The 22632-nt window shown below is 56.6% G+C and overlaps 1 protein-coding gene across 3 annotated transcripts in view; it reads left to right on the top strand.

The window, feature by feature from the left end:
- The window catches only part of NDUFA10 (NADH:ubiquinone oxidoreductase subunit A10), a 32156-nt gene extending 10175 nt beyond the window's left edge, over nt 1-21981 (top strand). Inside the window, exons 6-10 of one of the 3 annotated variants that reach the window (XM_032480685.1) lie at nt 869-948; nt 1710-1764; nt 3559-3644; nt 11745-11853; nt 21570-21981. In XM_032480685.1, the coding sequence (XP_032336576.1) occupies nt 869-948; nt 1710-1764; nt 3559-3644; nt 11745-11853; nt 21570-21638 (399 nt within the window). In that variant the 3' untranslated portion in view covers nt 21639-21981. Of the gene's footprint in view, nt 1-868; nt 949-1709; nt 1765-3506; nt 3645-11744; nt 11854-15951; nt 16357-21569 lie in introns of those variants that run through there. The other 2 variants (XM_032480686.1, XR_004320205.1) reach the window with 2 other exon arrangements.
- Nucleotides 21982-22632: the final 651 nt, after the last annotated feature.

The following is a 22632-nucleotide window of genomic DNA, read 5'->3' as shown; positions in this document are numbered from 1 at the left end:
GTGACATTTATTGAGAAATATGAAGGTATATGTGTAGAATTCTCTAGATAACTGTTTTGTAACCTGGATAACACTATTTCAGAAACAATTTTGAGGAACAAATTAGAGCTATGAACATTTTAAGTTTTTCAGTATTTGATGAATACTGTCCCAAGCTAAAGTTACCACTGTGTCTAAGAAAAAGATACTTTATCAAAGGAACGTGGTGTCGTTAGTACATGTGTATTCTCCTATTCTAGTGGGAGAGACTTAACGGTAGACAAGAAAATAAGAAATACGTGAAGTGAAGGCAAATGCCATGAAGAAAAACAAGGCGAAAGATAACTTGGCCATTAGCATCACTCAACTAGGAGAGGCTTTTAGTGTGGGAGCGTGCCGCGCGCAGTTGGAGCTGTGACGTTGTGAGATTGGCCTTCGCTAGGGGAAGTGGGAGAGGGGAGGAGTGGGGGGTGGGGGTTGGAGAGAGAGTCAGGGACAGAGGAGGGGCTTGGGAGTCGATGGGGGGAGGTGGGCCATCCCCCTCGCACCGTCTAGTCTTCACCGCCTGCACGCAAGCGCACAGCGGAACAGGGAGCCAGGCGTAACCGGAACGGGTGCCTTTCTGGCCCTGTTCTGAGTACACACCTTAGAGTCTGTAAAAGAAGTCCAGCCGTGGGTTCACCTGGGCCGACCGGTGCTCGCTGCAGCAGGATGAGAACTGTTCTGGCTGGTACTGGGGCCCCTTTCTAACTCCCCAAGTTCCCCCGAAGTCAAATGCCCAGCTTGACTTGTTCTGGGGAAACAGTGTTCTTTGGTGGTTTCACGTTTTGCACAAGCACAGGAGAAAGAAAAAAGTCTAAACGTTGCACGCTGTGTCTGTCTGCTGCAGCCACATGAGATGAAGATCACGCCCGCCTACCTCCAGGACATCGAGAACGCCTACAAGACGTCCTTCCTCCCCGAGATGAGGTGAGCCAGCAGGGGCTCCCGATCTGGGCAGCCTCGCCGGCCTCTGGCCTGGGTGGCGGCCTGAAGTCTGGGGCTGGTGGCAGAGACAGGGACAAACTTGCCAGGATGTGGGTTTTGGTCGTTGCCTGGCTGGTAGGCGTGGTGAGGCGGTGGGCAAGGGTGCTGGAAGCTCGCTCTGCTGTCCCCCTCCTTCTGGGACCCAGTGTGAGTTTTCAGTGTCCAGATCAAGGAGCAGGGACCAAGGGGACTGAGTTGCTGCCATCCTGTTGCTTAATTTGGTTGACACCGGTTATTCTGAGGGCTTCACTTGTCTCTGAAGTTCTAGGAGCTCAAGTGCGATGCCCCCGCTCCCTGCCTCCAGCGCCATTTGGCAGCTCTCTGCCATCTGTCCCCTGTGGCCCTGGGCTCCTGTACATCCCTGTGACAAGCACTGCAGCGAAGGTGGCTTGTGTGGCAGCAGAGATGACTGTCCTGTCCCTACAGTGTCCCTGTCCCCTGTAGACACTGGTCTCATGCCCGTGTGGTGGGGGGCAGTCCAGTCAGAGGGGAAGTCAGGGAACAGACCTGCAGGGGTCGCTGTCCAGCCTGCAGCATGTCCCTACTTCCGGCTCGCCGTCCTTCACCAGTCCCCCGTGAGCCTGTTGCTGTTACGTGAATATGAGGTGATGTTTAGAGCTGGAGCCAGGATGTCATGTGTTCATTTGCATAGGAACGGACACTTGGAAAATTTACGTGAAATGTCATCTTGCTTTTTCTTACAGTGAGAGTTGTGAGGTTCTGCAGTACGACGCCAGGGGAGCTCAAGATGCAGGAAAGGTAAGACGATGGCTGGGAGATGTGTGATTATTCTTAACTTTGATTCACATATAGGAGTTTTACAGATCAGGTGATGAGTTTAGCTCCTATTAGTCTTGGAGGCGTCTGTATTTTATAACCTAAAAGGAGTACCGAGGCAACCCATCACACACCCCTGATGGTGAGCTTTTTCTTTTAAAATTTTAAGATTTTCTTTTAAAATCCTCAGTTTCTAGGATCCTAAAATTATGGAGTGGTGAAGATACAGAGAACCTTGGGTTAACTGCCCCAACATTTTTGTTAAGCAGACAATAAAACTAAAAGTGGGTGTAGTTAACAGGAGAGATTGAGAGACTGACCCTCGAGCAGCGTGGGTTTGAACACATGCATGCACTTACACATGGGTATTTTTCCGTAGTGAACCCCGTGGTCCTGCTCGGAACCGCAGATGCGGGGGAGCCCCATGTAGGGGGCGACCATAAGGTGTGCTCAGATGTTTATTGTGTGGGGCGTGCTGTTCAGGGCTCACCTGTATAAAGATACTAGCTTGCCCCAGATCAGTAGTTGCATTCGTGAAGTGCAGGTCAATCTCTCCAATTTTCAGGAGAACTTAACGAGTAATAGCCAAACAAATTGATAAAGAACAGCACAGGAACGTTTTCCTTCTCAAATGTAAATACACATTGAAAATTATGGTAATGAAGGCACTGCAGTATTCATACAAGAGCTAATAAATAGCTTAGTGGAGCAGAAGGGCGCCCAGAGACTGGCGCACACGCGCGCCCGTCCGTGTGTGCGCCTGCGGTTTGGTGCAGTCGGTGCTTTAAAGGATGGCGAAAGGTAAGGTAGAGGAAGCGGGCTGCTTCTTAAGTGATATTGAGGCAATTGACCGTCCATTTGTTTTTTTTAAAAAGTCCGTATTTTATATCCTATATTAAGCATAAGTTACTAAAAAACAAAACAAGATACAAAAAATTCTAGAAGAAAATACAGGCTTTGTGGTCTGGGTTGAGGTGCAGGTGGTGAGAGCACACAGAGAAGGCAGGGCAGCATGGCTGCTGCCCCCTGGCGCGGGGCGGAGAGGGACGGAGGCCGGCAGGCAGGCTGGCGGTTCTGCGCCCGGCCCCGCGCCCTGTCCCGCACCCCGGCCCCGCCCCGGGACTCTGTCGGGCGGGCCTCCTGCTCGGCCGGATCCAGCTGCGCTTGGTCTCCTTCCCGACAGTCTCCTCTGTGCTGCTGCCTTGTCTGCGTCTAGGTCGTGTTCAGCCCTCGACGGACCGTCCAAGGGCAGGTACCTGCGCAGGAGAAGAGTACATTGTCTAAGCCTGTGTTTCTGAGTCCGTAATTGAATGCGCTCAGGTTCTGGAAGCCTGAGGAGCGGCCTGGCTTGGCTGTGCCTGGGGGAGGACGCGTCTGAAAGGCGCCCCCTGGGAGGCCGAGCTGCGCGGACCCCAGGCTCTCGAAGAAACGCATTTGTTTTCCTGTTGCGGTACTGCCCTGAGGGGCTGGGCCGCGCCTTCTGGAGTAGAGTTACTGTGGGCGGGAATGAGGAGTCAGGCGGGGTGCGGGTCTTCCTCCCTGGTCTTGACCCTCCCTGCCCCCGCTCCTCGTCTCCCGGCCTGCCGGCTCGTCTCCACACCGCCACCTGGTGGTGCCTGCCGGGCCAGGGCCCTCGCCGGGGTCACACCCAGCCCCGCCTCACTGCCAGCTGCCTGTCTGACTCCCATTCTTTCTGACTTCCCTGCTCTGACCCTCCCTGCCAGGCACTTGGTTTATCGTGTACCAGACGTCTTCTCACGACATTCCTCTGTCCAGGTGGTGGAGGACATTGAGTACCTGAGGTACGACAAGGGCCCGTGGCTGGAGCAGGACGACCGCAAGTTTCACAACCTGAGGATGCTGTGAGTCCCCGGGCGTGGGTGCTGTGTGGGAGCGGGGGGGCTGTCTTTTCAAGGCTGGGACTTTGCCTGGGGCAGGTGCTCCAGAATCCTGAAGTAGCTGTGCCTCAGGCCCCCAGGTACAGCGGTGTGCGCCCCGTCCCCTCCGCGCAGCCTCTTGCTTCCTCTGTTCTGACGTGAATTAAGTGATTGCTGTTATTAATTCAACAAATACTTTGCTCCCACCGTGAGGCAGGCATGATTCCAGATTTAGGGGCTATGGTATCAAATAAAAGTACTGCTGTCATTGAAGATGCGTTTTGTGCGGGAGATAGAGAGCCCCCAAATCAGTAGAACCTAGGTGGTGCTAACGGCTGTGAAGAAAGGTGGCCCTGAGAGATGGGCAGGGAGGGGCTGGGGTGCGAGTGACAGGGCACGTCTGGGGAAGGTTCCCGAGTGTGCGAGGCCTGGGCCTTGTGGTGTCTTGGGGTGGGCACGGGGCACGGGTGCCCACGGGTGGGGAGGTTCTGAGGCAGAGGCACAGCGGGAGGGTGTGCCCAGCGGCCCGGCCACTGCGGCGGGAGCCGGGTGCGGGTGGGGGGCACGGTGGACGTGAGGGGGGCGTGCTGAGCATGCCACCTTGTTCAGCACGAGAAGCGCAGTAACTTGGCAGTATTTTGCCCGGAAAGCCCACTAGACGCTGAGCGCCCAGGTTTTTTCCTGGGCGGGTCACGTCAGCACCTATGCTCTGGTGACGACTGAGGTTCCAGGCCCCGGGGGGAGGCGGGCCTTCGCCCTGCGCGTGGGGATTGAGCTCCGGCCGAGGAAGGCCGTCTGGGCTGCTGTGTCTACGGCAGTGGCCTAGGGTGGTTCTGCGGGCGCGTGAGCTGTGCTTCTGGTAGACGCGTTCCGAGCGGGGAAGGCAGACCTGCGCCCAGGAAATGAACTTTCCTGCGACGACCAGTGGCTTCCCCTCGTGAGGAGGCCCCATGGAGTCCACCCGCATTGTGCCCCGGGCGGGGCTGTGCTGGGGGCCCAGCCCCCGCTGTCGGCGCCCGAGGCGCACACACCGGCGGGGCCAGGTCAGTGCTGGGGGCACACGTTGGGGCTGACCTCGTGTGGCCTCCGTCCTGCCTCGGTGACCACGCCACCCCGCAGGCCCTCGGGGTGAGCGCCAGCAGAGCTGGGCCGGGACGGCAGTGTGGGTCTCCCCTGTGCAGACGACTCTGCTGGGTCGGTTTTTCTCTCAATAGTTAATGCACTTGTATTTTTTCCACTTGGATGCATCCAAATACGAGCATGTGTAGAGAAACTGCCGTTAGTTTTCTGTCTTATGCTTGAAAGAGAGTAATTCTTCCTTTTGAACCTCTCACTCGATATAGTTATTAAAACTAAGACTTAGAGTTTTATTCACTTTTTTACAGTTGTGTTTTGCCTTTTAAGATGGAAGAAACCCTATTTTGTACCAATCGGAAAGATGCTATGGTTGGAGGGGTGGGTATTGATGCAGAGAGAACAGGAGCGTCCTGGAGGAGGGTGTGGGTGGCCGCGAGAGGGCGTGCGCTAGTGCACCAGAGGGCAGTCCCGGCTTGTAGCGCCGGGGTCCATGTGGCGGGCGGTGAGGGTCAGGGAAGCAGGTGTGCGCTGTGGGCGCATGGAGCTTCTCTCCAGGCAGCTTCGGTCTTCATCACGAGATGGGAGACAGGCCATCAGCCCAGAGTGGCAGTGCGGGCTGGAGGGGCCGCACTGGAGGCTTGAGGAGGGAGTTCAGCCCTAGGACTGCTGTCCAGGCGGTGGGGAGAGGAGAGGCCCGGGAAAGGGGCCGAGGGCGGACAGGGGCGTGAGTGTAAGGTGGGGGTGCTCGTCTCCAGGCGAGGCGGGGCTCTGGGCGTGGTCGGGCGGGGGCGTGCCCAGCGAGCACGAGGGCAGGGAGCTGGGTGAGTGTAGCTGCGCAGTCCGCCCAGTGAGGGCCCTGAGGGAAGTCGGGCCGCGTGGGCTGGGGGGCAGAGTCGTGGCTTTCGGGAGAGGAGGCTGGGAGACAGAAGTCCGGGTGAGCCAGGCTCCCTGTGACCGCCCCCTGGCGCGGGCCGGCCCTGAGCCACGTGGCCCCTCCTGCCGTCTAGGGCGTGCGCGCTCAGGGGTGCCCGGGGGTCTCCTGTGTGTCTCTGCGGTCTGGGTTTAACGTGAGCGTGTCCCTGTGTTAAATATTTACAAATTTGATTTTCTAATGGCTCCTCGTGCCCATAAATCCACTGACTGATGCACAACAGGGCTGGCAGAGCGGGGCCTGCGGGGCCCACCCAGGCCTCAGCGGCGAGGAGTGGTTCTCACATGTTCGAAGGAGCGGAAGGAAGCGAAAGCGTGGATGTGAAGCCCTGGAGTGGCCCTCGCGGCCTCAAGTATTTACTGGCCGGCCCTTCACGGGAAGAGCTGTTGACCTCGAGACACGGGCATAACCCATTTACCATTTCTTCAGGGTCGGTCACTTGGGTTATTTCCATTTCTTCACACCTGTAATTCTGTCGTCCTTCCTTTTGCTCCACTTCAGGTTACTTTCTTAAAGTGTGAAAGTGGAGCTACCAGGGCAGGCCGTGTGGGCACACTTACGCTGCTGCTGTGAGCCTGTTTTCCTGAAGCTGTGCCCCGGCCGGCGCCCTCACTAAGGCAGTGTGGCCAGCACGAGGAGCCGCAAGAACTTGTGGCTCGAGACCAAAGAAGAGCTTCTGCCTTACTCTGCGACTCACAGGCGCTCCGGTCTGTGGCTTTATTGCCTGTTCACTTGTCCTCTGGACCCTCCCTTCGTGCTTATGGATCTTTTCAGAGAACCAGCTTCATGCTTTGTCGGTTTCCGCAGTTGTCCTCTCGTTTTCCATTTCATTACCTGCTCCGGTTTCATTGCCTTTTTAATCTGCTTCCTTTAGGCGTCAGCTGTCGTTTCTCTGGTTTCCTGAGGGCGGAGCCAGGATGGCTGACTCCGGGTCTCTTTTCTCACGTGAGCGCTCGACGCTGTTGCTGTCCCTCGGGCCTGGTTCTTTGTGTCCTGAGCGCAGGCCCGGTGAGGGCTCTGCCCTCACGCTGGGTAGGACGCTGCGTGGTCGGAAGCTGTCCTCCCCGACGGTCCCGGGCTGCGTGGGGGCGCCGTGCTGCCGCTCTGCAGACGTCCCCGAGGCAGGCGGGCGGCGTGGGGTCCAGGCCGTCCGTGTCCTTGCTGCTTTTCCGCCCGCCGGTCTGGCCGTTGCTGGGGGGAGTGTTGGAGGCTTTAACCGCGTGGCTTTAACCTCTGTTTCCCCTTCGAGTTTTGCTCACCTCTGCCCCGTGGGCTGTGCTGCGCTGCTGGCCACATCGCGCTCAGGGCGCTCGGGTCTCCCGGCACGCCCTCCCCCGGTGCGCGTTCTCGTCCTGAAGCCAGCTTCGTCCGGAGCCCGAGTGTCTTCCCAGCCCTCAGTCCCTGTTGGCCACCCCTTCACTCTCAGCCTGAGCCTCTGGATTTGAAGTGCGTTTCTCGTGGGTGACATCTGGCTGGGCCTTGTGTTTAATCTCTCAGGCCGTGAGCTTGGACAGTCGTGTTGAAAGTGAGAGTTGGTGCATTGCTGTGCTGGTCGCTGGTTTCCAGCTGCTGCGCTTGTTCTTTGTTTCCTTCCCCCGCCCCTTTTTCCTGCCTTTTCTGGCTCTAACTGGACGTTCTGTGAGTCCGCTTTGCCCTCTGTCAGCACTTCAGCTGTGCTTTCGTGAAGTGTTGTTGCGGTTTCCCGTCCTCCTCCGTCTGCTCCCAGGAGGCGCTGCCACCTCGGGGGGCAGGGTCCCCTCGTGGCGTGCCTGCCGTCCGTCGCGCTCTTCTGTGTGCCCTGATCGCCCAGCGCGCTGTTGCGCTGTTACTCCAGGACCAGCGATGGGCGCTTGTTCTTCTCGGCTCCCTTCCCCGTCCGGACACGAGCAACGGTGTCCTGGTTCTGTACTTGCTGGAGCTGAACCTGGAGCCCTCTTGTTGTTTAGAGCTCGGGGGTAACTTTGTTTTTTGTTTAGATAGTTACATATGTATATGTTTTTGTAAATTTACCTAAATGATACTATGTACTGTATCATTCTGAATCTTGTTTAAAAAACACCTGCAGAGACGGACCACAGAGATCCCGCGGCTCACCTGCAGACCAGCGCAGGGGAGGGAACAGCACAGTGAAGCGAGTCACGTGAATTTCTTGGTCTCCCAACGCATATAAATGTTATGTTTGCAGCAAACTGTAGTCTGATAAGTATGCAATAATGTGTCAGGAAAAAGTACATACTTTAATTAAAAAATACTTCATCGCTAAAAAACGTTACCCATCCTCTGACAATGCAGGCTTGCCACAAACCTCCAGTTTGTGACAGACTCAGTATCTGCGAAGAGCAAGTGAGCCCGGTCTGCCTGAACCCCCTCCTGTCACCTCTGCGTAGCGCTCCACCTGTGGTCCGAAACCTCGAGGTCTCAGCCTTAATCCTAGGTACTCAGTGGGTGCCAGCACCGCACCGGGAAGGTGTCTGAGGAGCATTTCCTGATCCCACAGCTCTCCTGAGGGGCCCCTCATTTTACAGGGGAGGAAACCAGGCTCAGACAGTGCACTGTGCCGTGGCCACGGGACGGTGGGGGGCGGGGGTGCCCTGGGTCCTGGGCACGGCCGTCCTGCCCTCCCCCCCGGCTCAGGCGTGAGTCCTGGTGGGATGGTGCCTCCTCCCCTGCGGTCCTCTGCTTGAATCCTCTTTCCCTACTGCCCCCCACCTTCCGCTGAGTCCCACACGCGAGGCTGCTGGGCTCCAGTGAGTCTCCTTCCTTCCCTCTGCTGCCCTTGGGGTTCCAGCCCCTCGTTCCTGATCCCCGGTCCTCGGTCAGTTGTTTCTTCATCCCTCCCACCCCTTGTGTGCGTGCCCGCCAGGTTAATTTTCGTGAAATGTCACAGCGACCCTGTTTTTCTTTACTCAGGCCTTCAGTGGTGTACCTTTGTTTAGGCCCGAATCCAAGTTTCATTTCCTAGAATTAATTCGGAGTCCTGGTCCTCAGGTTCTGCAGACTCCTCCGTCAGGGTACAAACCATCTCCTGAGTCTGTGCCCTTGCCCACCTGCCCCGTAACTGTCCAGAAACCTGAGCCTCCTTCTGAGCCTGGGTGTCTTCACCTTCCTCCTTCTGGAGCCCTTCTCTTCACTTTTCCAGGCTGTCGTTTTATCTGGATTTATGTGTGATTCTCGCTAGTGCTGGCTGCTGCTGGGCAGAGCACGTGGAACACGCACGTGGAACATGTCGCTGAGACGAGGCCGTGTGCGAAGGCTTCCACGCCTTCCGTGGGCAGTGAGTGCAGGGCAATTTCTAAGCGTAATCTGGAGTGTGTGTTAGATTCTAGACCACTTCCAAATCCACATGTTAAGTTCATAATCTTACTAGTTACTCAGTTATGCTGGCACCGGAGCAGAGAGAAGGACCCTGTCGTTCCCTCAGAGCTTACAAATGGAGTTTTGTAAGCATGCAGTTAGCTGTTTTCACTGTAAATGTCATTGCTCGTCCGTTCTCCCGCGTTTTACTCCTCTGCCTCCTCAGGATATTTCATGACAGTTTACAATGGTAATTACATGTGTGTTTTTTTTCCGTGTAAGCACCATTTCTTACTTTAGGGGACTCAAGTGAAAATTATGATCAATTTTCTAAGGTAATTATGGTAAACATCCCATTTACCAGTTACACTCATTTTGTCCAGAACCCAACCAAATTATGGCTTAGAGCATTTTTGTACCATCTCGGTGACGGGTGTTGGTGTATAATTATGTACATGTGAGTGCTGGTTTTTCAGCCTTGATCACATTTGGTGTGTGTATCCGTAGTCCGTGACTTACCGGCACAGCCCTGGTGGGCTTCATCCCTGTGCTGGTGACTTACTACCAGTCAGGCCTCCCTCCCCCGGGCCCCGAGCCCCCTTCCTCAGCCCCTCCCGAGCCTGCCCCCACCCCGCCCTTGCTTGCTTCATCACTGAGACCCGTTTCCTCTGAGCCCTGGAGGCTGTGTTCCTCACAGGAGACGCCAGTGCTGCGCCCTCCACAGGGTGTGCGTTTGGTGTCAGAAGTTGGGGTTTCAGACAGAACTTTGCAGTTCAGGAGAAACTAAAAAATATGCTTTGGGCGTGTTTTAGGAGGAAGTGTAGGTGTTCTGTTAATTGGGAGACCGTTTGTGTCATAAGTCATGATTTACTGTGTTATTTCTTTCTGTCTTTTGCTTGGAATAAGGTGGCAGAGCTCCTGGTGCTGCAGACTGGACTTGGCGCTCGGTCCTTCGCGCCGGCCCTCCGGCTTCTGGTGTTGGGCCGGTGTGCTCAGCTTTGCGTCTCCTTAATTAGACTGAGGGCTCTGGGAACGGAATGTTTCCTTTCTCCGCCTTTTGCCTCCTGAGTCATGGAGGCTTCCTGTTGTCTTCGTTCCTGACTCATCTTCCATCTGGAGCATGTCCGGTCTGTTGGGGGTCGAGACCCGGGGCTGACTGGAGACGGGGCGCCATGGGCTCTTCGGGGCCCTCGATTACTCCCGTCCTAGAGTCAAAGAGCAGCTTGGCTGAGGGCAGGTCCCCGTGGATCATTTTTTTAATCTTCAAAAACAGCTTGAAGGTACTGTTCCGAGATTACCCTTGCTGGGGGTTGTGTGTAGACGGCACTTCTGCCAGATGACACGTAGGTGGCGCTGCTGCTCTGAATACCACACACAAGTTCCCGGACCAGACGGGTCTTTCCAATTTTTCAAGCTAGAGAGAAACCAGATCATACCCTGCCCGTATTTGTTGACACTCAGGAGTACAAGCTTCATTTTTAGTTGAAATTGCTGCCGCGAGATCACTTTAAAAAGTGCCTTTATAGGATAAATATCGAGTAATTTCATTTGTGTTAAAAATGAAAGATGTGTACTTCACATTATTGATATGTGCTTTCAAAAGATCACCTATAACCAGCTCCTTGTTAAAACTGAGAAAGCCTCATCTTTGAGTGCGTTACAGCCATGTGCAAGGTCAGTGCGCGTCCACACAGACACGCCGAGGAAAACGGGTGTCCGGCAGCGTTTGCTGGAGTGACAGTTGGTTACTGGATTGTTAGTGGTCGTCCGTGTGGCGCGGCCTGACGGTGGCGCTCGGGTGCGCCTGTGCCGCCCGTCCACGCGCACTCGGCCTGCCAGGCCTCGGCGGTCTCTGCGGTCCTCTGTGGGAGAGGCCCCGGGGGCGGGGGGCGGGCCTGGGCCCTTTCTCCCCAAGTGGCTGGGAGCCCGGTATGTCTGAAGAGCTTCCATTTGGACCATGACAAGCAGAAGCGTCTCCTGCCTTTGTCAGTCGTTAGTGGGAAGGGGCCGTTTAAAATAATTGTTTTCTTTGTTTTGAGCCCTTGAGAGGAGACTTTTTTTTAACATTTCATCTTCAAGTGTAGTGGTTATAGTCAGACTAAATTTAATTTAAAACAAGCAAATTATAACAAAGTGTGAACATTTTAGCGTTTAAAATAAAATGGTGAAGCAAGGAGCGTTTCCTCTGGTTTGTGTTTCTCGGCGCCGAGAAGAGCAGTGAACAGGACGCTTATGGGCGACGGTGCAACGGGGGGTCCCGCGGGGCGGTCCACCACCCCTGCCCCACGCCCCGGTTCCTCGGATCCCTTGTCGGCCCCGCGCCCGGGATCAGGCAGCGGGGCGAGGCGCAGAGGGGGAACTGTGGAGGGGCGAGAGGGACTCGCCGTTCTTTCCCTCAAGCCTCGTTCATTTTGCAAATTGTTCATGAGAGCATCCCCTGTGCGTGGCACCGTAATACGTGGTGTTTGTCTTTAGCTTTCTATTCCTGCCATACCCATGTTTAAGGCACACTGTGGCTCCTTTTTTATGTTTTCAAAATTGTATCTGTTCCCGAAAGGCAGCCGTCACGGCCGTGAGACTGGGAAGTCGTTCCAGGGGAGCTGTTCCACCAGCCCGGTCCTTGGGCTGCAGGTTCTGCTTCTGAGATGACGGCTTGGGAATGAGTGCTGTTTATTTGAATGTATGAGTTTTTTAATATGGACTTTTTAAAAATCGGCCTTATAGCTTGTTTTATTATAAATTTTTTTGGTGTGTAGTGTGATCACATTTGCCTTATTTTTTAGGGTTCAGAACAAGTTGGAGGTGCTGAATTACACAACCATTCCTGTCTACCTCCCAGAAGTCACGATCGGAGCTCACCAGAGTGACCGGGTCTTCCATGAGTTCACAGAGGTGAGACCCTCGGAGTCGAGGCCGCACCCTGGTGGGTCTCAGACAACTGGTAACAGAGTCACATGTCTGAAAAGTGCTTCCTTTAGTGAGAGAGCTCCCTGCTCACTGAGGTAATTCTCCTTCCCCACGTCGTCACTGTGTGTGGAGCTGGCACAGCTCCTCAGGAGGCAGGGCCCCCCGTCAGCACGGAGCTCCGCACCAAAGCCGGCTCCGCCCCGCCGCTCCCCGCTCGCTCTGCAACGCCGGGGTCGCTTCTCGTGCCGCCTCACTCGTCACCGTGGCCGCCGCGCTTATCAGGAAGGTGCGGGTTCCTGAGGGGGGTGCGAGGGCGGGTGTGGGGGCCCCACTGTTGGTGGGTTGATGGGTCTTCTTTCTGATGTTTAGTGAATTACTTGTTTTCATCGTGGCTTGTAGAATCGTTTCAGGCAAGATGTCCTGAGCTTAGAGTGCACTGTGAGTTCTGTTCTGGGACCTGGCCGGCGAGTGAGGGTGGTGGTGTGGGTGGGATGGTAAGAGGCCGGCGCGCTCCCACGTCGGCTGTGGCCGTGGTTTATTGTTGGCAGGCGTGGGGGGACTGTTTGTCGGAACCCCGGCCCCCGCAGGGCACTCAGGACAGCGGAGGTCCGGGCGAGGGCTCCGCGCCGCTGTGACTCTCTGCCTCACTGCCTGCAGGTGCTTGCAGCGCCCACTGGATGTCCAGGGACTTCCCGGTTCCTTTCTTTCTTTCTTGAGATACTTGGCATTTTCTTTTAAGTAGGTTCTTTTGGTGGCTTTGAAGGTGATTTTATTCAATGTAGAAATTTTGGGAAATACTTAAAACCATAAAGGGATCACTCAGAGGCACCCACAGTTAGTATTTTGGCATATTTCTGTCTTGCTGACGTTTGCAGATATGTGAGTTTGTGTAGCGTGTCACTTTCTCGCTAAGTGGAGCTGCAGACTGGGGGCTGAGCTGGGGGGCTCGATGCCACCCTCACATCAGCCAGAAGACCCGCCCCCGGTAACTGTCCCCCCCACATTGAACGACCCACTCGGCCCTGTTGGGTCCGTCTTGCAGGCGGCGCCGTCCTCTGTCATCACGGCTGCTCTGTGTGCAGCCACCATCATCTTAAGTTCCTACTGCAGGTTCTTCTCCGGCCTCCACGTCCAGGCTCCCCCCAGCCCCCCTCTGTAACACAGGAGCACCGGTGCTGACATGCAAAACCACCAGAGCCCGTCGCAGGCCTGCAGCCCTTCCGTGGCTCCCGTGGCCTCTGTCGAGTCCATCCTGCGGGGTGGGTGCCCTGGCTGTGCCGTAGCCTCCTCCTCACGACAAGCCTGAGGGCGCCCGTGCCCCCCGGTGGTGTCTGTTAGTCCTTCCACTGGCGCTGGGCCTTTAAGGTGGTACAGAGAGCTTTAAATCAGGTAAGTAACTTGCCCTCTTGAGTTGTAAAAGTCTTCCTCTGATTTTGCCGGCGTGGCGATCTCCAGGTAATAAGCGTAACGTCTGTGCCGCTGTGATGAGCTCGCACGCGGCGGGGAAGCAGCGCGGCGCGCCCAGGCTGCAGTCGCCGGCGGGTGGGGCCTGGCGGCCCAGCTTTGTCTCCGTAGTTTCCTCGTCTGCCCGCTGTTGTGTGTGGTGAGTGGTGCTGGCTTTTTGTTTGTGTTACAGACACAAAGTTCCTCTTACCCAGACTTACGTGAACCAAGGTACTCTGTGTTTTTAACGTGAGCAGCAGTGCATTTGCTGTGCAGCTGTGTCCCGCAGGCGGCCCGACAGCCACCCGACAGCCGCCCTCGGCCACGCCGGGCGCTGCGGGCGCGCTCTTCCCTGCGTGTGCCGCGTCCGTCCATCCGTCCGTGTGCTTGTCTATCCCACGACGTGTGTACTGAGTGCGGAGGAGGCGCCGGGCCTGTCCTGGGCCCCGGGAACAAAGCAGTGCGTGACCCGGGCAGGAGTCCCCCTCCCTGGGCGCTTAGGTCAGGGTGGGAGGAGAGCAGGGCTCGGTAAGTGGCGCCGACGAGGGCTGTAGGCAGCCGTGAACTCCCAGAGCGGGGCGTCTGACTTCTACAGTTCCCCGCTGGGCGTTCCCTCCCCCCATCTGTGTTTTAATAGCTTATCTTAGTACATGTTTTATATTTTTCTTACCCGTTCTTTGTATTTATTTTCTTTCTTGCTTGCTTTCTTTTGGATTTTTTAAACATTTTTGTTTTTGTCTTTTCCCCTAGGTGAGGCACAGGGGACTGAACCCAGGACCTCGTGCATGCCAAGCACGCGTCCTACCCCTGACCTCCACCCCAGCCCCTTTCACAGCGTCATCCCGTTTCCCGTCTGCTCACCAGTTCTCAGTGCTCAGTCGCTTTAGTGGCCGACCTGGTAGCTCAGGTCGCCCTTGATGCGTGAGCTCCTGGGGTCGGTTAGCAGTCCTCTGATTTCCGGCAGTGTCAGGGTCTTAGAGCACTTGTACCTCCGTTTGCCCCACTCCTGTCTTCCGTGCTGGTTTTGTCGTGTGTCGTAATTCTTCATGTGTTTTAGGCCCTGGGGACACTGTGGTCATCGTCTGTGCAGTCAGGTCATGCCGGCCGCCCACACGGGTCTCCCTCCGGGTCTCCACACCTGCGCGTAGGGGCACGTCCTCCGTCTGAGGAGGCTTTGCTGACCACGGGCTCTCACCTCGTTTACGAATGGTCTTTACTTGTGCTAGATTCTGTTTTCTAATTTTTTAACTTACAGAAATAACGAGAATAGAAAAATAATGTCTTCCAAACCTTTATGAGTAAGTGATCAACATTACGCTGTCATTTCCAGCACCTCAGTGTGCGCGGTCCCCGACTGCGGCCCCTGTGGCAGCGCCACCGGGGCGCTTGCTGGTTCCTCTCAGGCCCCGGTCCAGGCCTACTGGACCAGATTCTCTGGGGACCGGGCCAGCGAGCCTGTTTTAAGGAGGCCTCCGGTCAGCGCTGACACACACCGAGGTTTGAGAACCACGGCTTTGTGTGCGATTCTCCCAGACGAGCACGTTGTCCTGCCGGCCTCAACACAGCCGCCACAGTCAGGAAATAACGTCCACGCGCTGCTGCCGTCATCCGTAGGCCCCGGTCCAGGCTGGTCAGCTGTCCCAGTGATGTTCTTCAGAGCAGACAGGTCTGATCCAGCGCGAGGGGCTGCGTTTAATCGTCTCATCTCCTCCGAGTCTCTGAGTCTGAGCAGGTCTCGTCACAGGATGGTTGTTTCTGAACGTCCCTCGATTTGGCTTTGGTGTTCCCCCATGATTAGAGTACGGTTTCCTGGTGTCACAGTAGGAGCGTCAGGGACATCGTCACGTCTTGTCAGGTGGCACGTGGTTCCCGTTTGTCCCGTCGCCGGTTAAACTGGCTGCGGTCACTTGGCCGAGACGTGCCCTTTCTCCCTGTAGTTAATGTCTTCGGGGGAGGTATTTTGAAACCATGTAAATGTCCGTTTCTTCTCAGACCTTGAACAGACAGTTTTAGGGTCTGCTGGTGTGCTCGGCTGAACTCATTCTCAGCGTGCTTGTTGCCAAATTGTCGTTCCCCTAACTCTGTCAGTCCACCTGTGCTGCTGATGAGGACCTGCTGTAAGGAAACGCCTTCCTGCTCTCTGTTCACTCAAGTTACTTGTTTGTGTCGCTTTAGGGCCCCTTCTCTGCCCGGCCGGGCTGGCAGCTTGTCCCCAGTCCCCTCCCTGCTGAGGGCTCAGCTCGCGCAGGTGGGAGGGGGCGGGGCCCTGGAAGGAAGCAGTCCCCTGCAGCCACTTTGGAACCTCCCTTCCTTTGAGGTCTCAGCACAGATTTTTTTAATGTGTTGTCCATTTTTCCTGGTGGCTTGGGAGGGGACTTGGTCCGCCCTGTCTGCCAGAAGCTGGACGTAGTCATTTTAACCAGTGACACGGGAGGCTGTCTGTCAGTTCTCATCGTTATTGTGTTTGTCTTATTTTTAATCTGTGGCATTAAAGAGACTCTGCTCTATTGGGCTTGTGATTTTAATGTTTAGAAACGCTGAAATCCTTAATCAGTGTTTACATGATTGGAGAAATCTAACTTAAAATTCTTCAGTATTTTAAAGAATAGCTTCATTTATAGAGCAATTTTAGATTTACAGAAAAACTGGGAGGCTGCTGGAGAGTTTCGTATCTCCGTTTCCCGTATTAACACCATGTTAGCGTGGGATGCTTGTTACAGCGAGCAGCAGCCGTGCCGTCACTGACCGTCGTGCACACCTCATCCTTAGTTCCCACGTGTCTGTCCGTCTCCGCTCCGGGAGCCTCTGCAGGCGCCGTGTGACTCGTCGTCGCCGTGTTCCCAGAAGCTCCTCGTGGCTTTGACTGCTTCGCAGACGTCCCTTGTTTGTAGTAGTCCTGACAGTTTTCAGGAGTTCAGCTCAGCGTTCTGTAGAGTGTCCGTCACCTGGAGTCTCTCATGCTTTTCTTGTCATTTGCCTGGGCCTGTGTTTGGGGAGAGACCCCGCCTCCCATCCCATCGCGCACCACCAGTGAGACGCGCCGCTGCCGATGGGGACCCTGGCCACCCGGCCGAGGGCTGTCCGCCCCACTGTGCCGGCACCTGCCCCCTCCAGGCGCCCCGCGCGCCACGGGCTTCGTGCTTGTCCACTGAGTATTTACAGGAATGCTGGTTGTTTACAAAGAATTCAGTTGCTTGATGTTAAAAAAAATGATAAATTGAAATGAGAGAGAAGGTAACAGTGGCTGTGTCTCCTCCTTCACAGAAACTCCTCTGGATGCTCAGGGCGTGGGAGGCTTCCTGCCACGGGGGGAGTGGGGACCACTTTCTAAGACCTGGGGAAGTGGGACGGGGCCGGCACCCCGAGGGCTCGGCCGGCGGCCCAGACGGAGACCCAGAGACCTGGAGCCCGCCCTGCAGGGTGGCGTGGGGCTGCCCGCCCAGACCAGCGCCTGGCATGGCGGCCACACGGCACGTCCGCTGGGCTGTCACCGAGGCCACCTGCTCCTTAGTTGACATCGCTGGGGCCTCTCCAGGGCCAGGTCCAGACAGGATCACAGCTGTGTGGCTTCCTGTACTTCCATTTTCACAACACAAGGAAGGCCTTGGTGTGGTTAGTCTCACGTACTCACGTATGTGATAGCCAGTGTGTCTCTGGGCTCGATTTTCCTTGAAGATGTCTTGACCAGGATGAGGCCGGAGTGTCATGGGGGACGAGGGGAGAGGCTGGGCAATGAGGCAGCTGACCCCGAGCACCTGCTGTGCCCCAGGCCCGCGCCGTTGCCCCGGGGAGGCGCTGCTGTCGTTACCCCCCCCTTGTATGTAAGTGGGCACTGAGGCACAGAGAGGTTGTCCGAGGTCCCCCAGTTCCCGAGTGACACCCCCCACCGCCCACAGCCAGGGCTTGGGGCTGCGTGGCGGTTAACTTGTGAGCCCTGCCCCTTCAGCTTTGCATGAGGCAGGGGCCTAGACTAGTGAGGAGGACGTTTTTAGAAGAGAAGAGAGCTTGGATTTTCATACGAATAGAAGGATTTTTGAACTCTTGGGTTCGTTTTGTTTTGTTGATCCTGTGACCTTGGCGTTTTGCTCAGTCCTGCGGCTGGCCTGGCTGGGGTCCTGCTGGCTTTCAGCCTTCCGCTAGGACTCCGGGGGCTGCCCGGGGATCGCAGGCTTCACCTGAACTGACGTTGGCAGAGGGCTGTGAGGACCTGAAGTCTGAGAGGTACTTGGCAACACACTCTCCATTCACACAGCCCCGCCCCACTTCTGTAGTTGGACTTGGCCCTGTGAGCGTTCATGTGAGTACTGAACGTGTGCGTGGCGGCCTGCTGACTCTTAAAGGCCTTTTCAAACACGGCAGCAGGTCACTTTCTGTTTCCATACAGCCCTTCCTTGGGGCAGACAAGCGAGTCGGTGTCCTCTGCCCACTCAGGCGCTTCCGGTTGACGGAGGCCAGATGCTGTTCAGGTGCTGGGTTCCTCCCTGAGTCTGATCGGGTCCAAGGCGGGCGTTGCTGGGACAACAGAATCTTCTTTTCCTCTCCTGCTATTCTTATTTCTTTGCTGTTTCAGGTTACTGTTTTCATTTTCAGTGTCACGTTATTTACTGGTTTTTTAAAATAGATGTTTAATGACTTTAATATGTTAACACTGGATGTTCTTGCTTTTTGAAATTCACTTTAATAAAGATAAACCTGCAGTAAACAGAAAAGCATTTGGATCAGTTTATCTAAACCTGCTGAAGAGGAAAGGCATGGACTTGGTTGTTTCAGGTTAACTCTGGACAGACCTTAGGTAGAACTTTTTAGTTTTTATGTTAAAACACAAATTCTCCATTTAGAAGTTGTTTAGTGTGAAAGTAAATGTCTAAATCGTCGGTCTGTGTTCATCAGTTGCGGCGGGGAGAGGCGTGAGGACCTGCCCGCCTCCGGGCCTCGGGCGCGCCTCGCGGAGGCCGCGAACTGAGCTTCAGCGTTAGCCCTGCTGTCTGCGTCTCTCCACACGGAAGATGACATGCGGCCCTCGGAGCGGAAGGGCGGCGTGAAAGGCACCTTGTTGGCAGCCGCGCTGCCAGTGCATCATGCAGATTTCCACGTGGACCTACTGGGCAAAGCAGTGGGCGCTTGGGTTCAGGGCCTTCCTGCGCGCGGCATTAAGATGCTGAAGGGACATGATGTTGTGGCCCTCGTGGCAGCGAAGATGGGACCTAAACACGGGTGTGTTTGTGATAGGCTGTGTGTTTACGCTTAAAAAATAGGAGGCACTGACTTTTAAAATGAAAGTTTTTTTTGAAAATGCACTTTCATAAAATAAGATTTTTTTGAAAGTTGATTTCAATTTTTTTACACTTGGCTTATGCGTAACAGTAATGGGGAATCGGGGAAATCGTGTATCAAAGAAGTGACTGATAAATAATTTCCACAGTACTGCTTTTTAAAATTAACAAAAAATTCTTAGCAACGCACGGGAGCGTTTAAGGGGTGGAGACTGCAGGCCCTGAGCTGCCCTGGAATTAGTGGTCGTTTCAGGCTCCTCAGAGCATCCAGAGAGCGGGTCAGCAGTGCCGGCGTTGCCGCCTCCGGCCCCGGGAGCAACACAGACTCAGAGCAGGCCAGGCTTTATTCCGGCCCTTTCCAGCAGTGCAGCACGGGGTTTGACGCTGGAATTAATCTATGTGTTTTAGTCCTCCTCGAAAACTCTTCCAGCTAAGAAATTCTGAGCATTATTGAACACCCCTGAGATGATGGCTAGGAAGTAAAGTTTCCCCACGGCGGGCGTTTGAGGTGCGCGTAAAAGGGCGTGGAAGCAATGAAGTTGGCCTTCCCGGCTCAGAGTGGTTGTGAACTGTGCTCTGACACGCGTCCCCGAATCCCACGGCTGAAAACATGAGCCTCGGAGCGCAGAGTGTGATTGGCGGCTGGATGGAAGGTGGAGGGAGGAATGGCACGCCGTAAACCCGACAGAGGCCGCTGATGGAGAGACGGAGCTGCCGCGCGTTCTCAGGCGCTAACAGTATGCGAGGAGTTGCCATGTAATGCGGTGCGTCTCCACAGGGTGGCGAGAAGGGGATTCCTGGGCTGGGGATCAGGGTATCTGGGCGCAGGTCGAAGCCTGCAGTGTCGGGGGTCTGAAGCTCGGTTTAGATGCAGCTCTGAAGTGACGTAAAGAAGCAGCTTATTTTGCATTTCCGCTGTGAAACGTTCCAAATGGGAACCCTCCTGGGGTTCTCTGTTGGCTTAAATGCACTGAAAGGGGACCCTGAGGATGTGGGAACCTGTCCCTGGATGTCAGAGGCCAGTCAGATGCTGCCAGGGAGCAGATTTTGTGATGCGATTAAGAGGTACTGGCTGGACTCTGCGGGCGTGGGGTTCTGCTCGTATTTATTCTCCGCTCCGTGGTTTAAAATTCGACCTGCAGAGCAGCAGCAGCAGAGCTGACCGGCCCCCCAGCCCGTCCCCAGGGGGCTGCTGAGCGGCCAGCGTCTGCAGAGCTGGGGCTGCTGCTGCTGCTGGGGCTGGAAACCTCTCGCTGGTCTCTCCTGGGCGCAGCGCTCTGCTCTTGGACGTGACGCTGGGGTCCGTCCTTCAGGTGAGGAGAGGCCCTTCCTGGCAGGCCGCTGTCCAGATGCAACAAGACCTGAGCGCTCCTTTCCCGCTGCAGCCGCTGGCTCGTGTTGGCGCGTGGCTGGGACTCCCCGGGACGGGGGGCTGCTGGGGGAGGAGTGTGCACGGCTCCTGCCCGCCTGCTTCTCACCCGCAGCGGCGGCCTGCTCTCCCACTGGCTCCCTTCCCTCGTTGTGCGGACCCGCTCAGGTGCCCCTCACAGAGCGCGTAACCTCCTGTGTGCGTTCCACGCGGTGCCACGCTCGCCGCCGGCAGCTCAGCGGGCAGACGGCAGGCATGTGCCGTCCCCCAGGTCTGGAGAGAGCCCGGTGTCTCTTTCCTCTTCCCACTTCTGGAGGCCGCCTGGGCTCCTGTCCCCGTGTCAGTCTGACGCTGCTTCTGCCGTCACCTCTCCTCCCCCGGTAGGCCCCTCGTGATGGCCCCGGGCCCACCAGACGGTCCAGGACGACCTCCTCACTGCAGGGTCTCAGTCACTTCTGCAGAGTCCCTGTGCCAGCGGGGCCACGTGGTCACAGCTTCTGGGATTAGGCATGGGTGTCTTTGGGGCCTCATTCTGTGACCTCGGACCCCCTGGACCCGGAGACTCTGCTCGCACCGGTCTGCACACGCGCAGCCCCCACCAGCCCAGAGTCCACACACACGGACCCAGCCTCCACCCGTGAGCCCGTGCCTATCTCGGCGCCTCTCCCCTCCTCCGCCCTCCCCGGGAGCCCTCGTGAGTGGGGGCGCGTCCGGGCGGTGGTGTGTTGGCCCCTGTAGGTTCCAGCCAGCTGCCCACTGCCCGTCCCCCTGCGCTGCTTCCCGACAGCCGCCACTCCCGCCGCAAGCGACCTTCCCCACAGATGCATTGCTGGTGCGGAACATCTTTTGCTGAGTAGAATGAGGGAAAGGCTGATTTCTTTTTTAAAATGCTTTAGTACTTGTTCTTAAGGGCAAAATTGGGAAGATTTTTGTGTGTCATGTGTGCAGATCTATTGTTTAAACACATTGAATTGAAAACATGAAAAAGAAACTCCACATTTTGTTCCCACCCTGTAACTCGACGAACCACACTGTGCTTGGATGTTCCCCCGCCCCACGCGCGGCTTCTGCCAGGCTCACAGCCAGGCGCTCGGGGCGGCGCTGCCCTCGGTGACCAGTCACAGCTGCGGCCCTCGGCCTCACCGCAGGCTCCCTTCCCGGGGGCCCTCCTGGCTGTGTGAGGGGGCCTCTGCCCACCCCTCCACATCCACCCTGTCTGTGTCCTGGGACGCTCACCTCCATGGACTGCGTCCCCTGGCCAGTGCCCCGACTTCCCATAGGGTGACCAGTGGGCGGCGCTGGCAGGAGATGGGCGGGTGGAGGGGATGGGGGCACCGAGACATCTTCCCCCAGCTCCACTGCTGCCCTGTGACACCCCCGTCCCCCCACCACAGCTCTGCCGGCCCCCCTCCCCCTCCCGACAGTCGGGCGGACACTTGAGGGCAGAGCTGTGTTGTGCTTTATCCCCGCGGAGCCCCTCACCACTCCAGCAGGACGCACACGGAGCCGGCCTCCCTGGCCATGGCCACTGAAGGGATGGGGTCAGGAAAGGTGTCAGGTGTGCTGGGGGGCGGGGGTCCGCTGTAACCCAGTGCTAACCCTGCTTTCCCCCACAGCTGCCCGGCCGCAAGTACAGCCCTGGGTACAACGAGGACGTGGGGGACAAGTGGATCTGGCTGAAATGACGATGCTGTGCTGACGCGGCCCAGGGGACGAGGACGAGGACCTCCCAGGCCACCGCTGCCCTGGACTCCATGCAGCTTACATTGGGGCACCATGTCTGGAAACTGTGCCGGGGAAGACGCAGCCTCCAGACAGCAGTGCCCGCAGTGTGGTCGAGGGACTGCAAGGCAGCTCCCTGTTGAAAGGGGGGCCTCCAGCTCTGACTTGGGACGACTCGTGCTTGCCCCACGGGGGAGAGGACGCATCACCGAGGGGCGGCCTCACATCACAGTCACACTCTGGGCCGGGCGGAAGTGTGTGCTGCTCCTTCACACACCGAGAAATAAAACCGTTCTGTGGCCCTTCTCTCTGTCGTGCGTCTGCACACACATCCCTGCCACACACTCACGTGTGCGCACACACTCACCACTTGGCTTTGATGCGGGTGGTTTGATTAAGATGTTCACTAGGGTTGAAGGGTTTTCGGAAGCATTTGCTCTGTTTGTTTTAGGATGTAACTGCTACCCTAGAGAAGAGGGGGAAGGCAAAGAGGGGATGCCGGCAGGGGGAGGCTGCCCGAGCTCTGCAGAGCCGGGTGCTTACGCCTCCTGGGGGCGGGGGTCCGGTGCCGAGTGTCAGCGGGAGAGGCACAAAGACAGAGCAGGAGACTCCTTGCCTGAAAACCAGGCTGTCGCTCAGAAACGAGTCACGTGAGGGAAGATCACGCTTGTCTGTCCCCTCTACCGAAACAGGGAACAGCGCGCTTCCCTGCGCGCTCGCTGGGCGTGGAGGCGGCGTCAGCTCGGCTGTGTGGTCTGTTAGCCGTGTCTCCTGCTCCAGAGCTCCGTGAGTCCAGTGTGCTCGCCCTCGGCGCACGCGGCTGTTTGAATTTAAATGAATTAGAATTAAATGCAATTTTAAGCTCAGTTCCTTAGCTGCACTGGCCACAGTTCAAGTGCTCAGTAGCCACGTGGCCGGGGGTTTCAGTGCTGGACAGCAGAAGAGGACGGGCGTCCC

This window comes from Camelus ferus, chromosome 5 (assembly GCF_009834535.1).
Source record: "Camelus ferus isolate YT-003-E chromosome 5, BCGSAC_Cfer_1.0, whole genome shotgun sequence".
Classification (NCBI taxonomy): Eukaryota; Metazoa; Chordata; class Mammalia; order Artiodactyla; family Camelidae; genus Camelus; species Camelus ferus.
The sequence above is the reverse complement of the archived record's forward strand: the minus strand, read 5'-3'. Positions and strand labels throughout refer to the sequence as shown.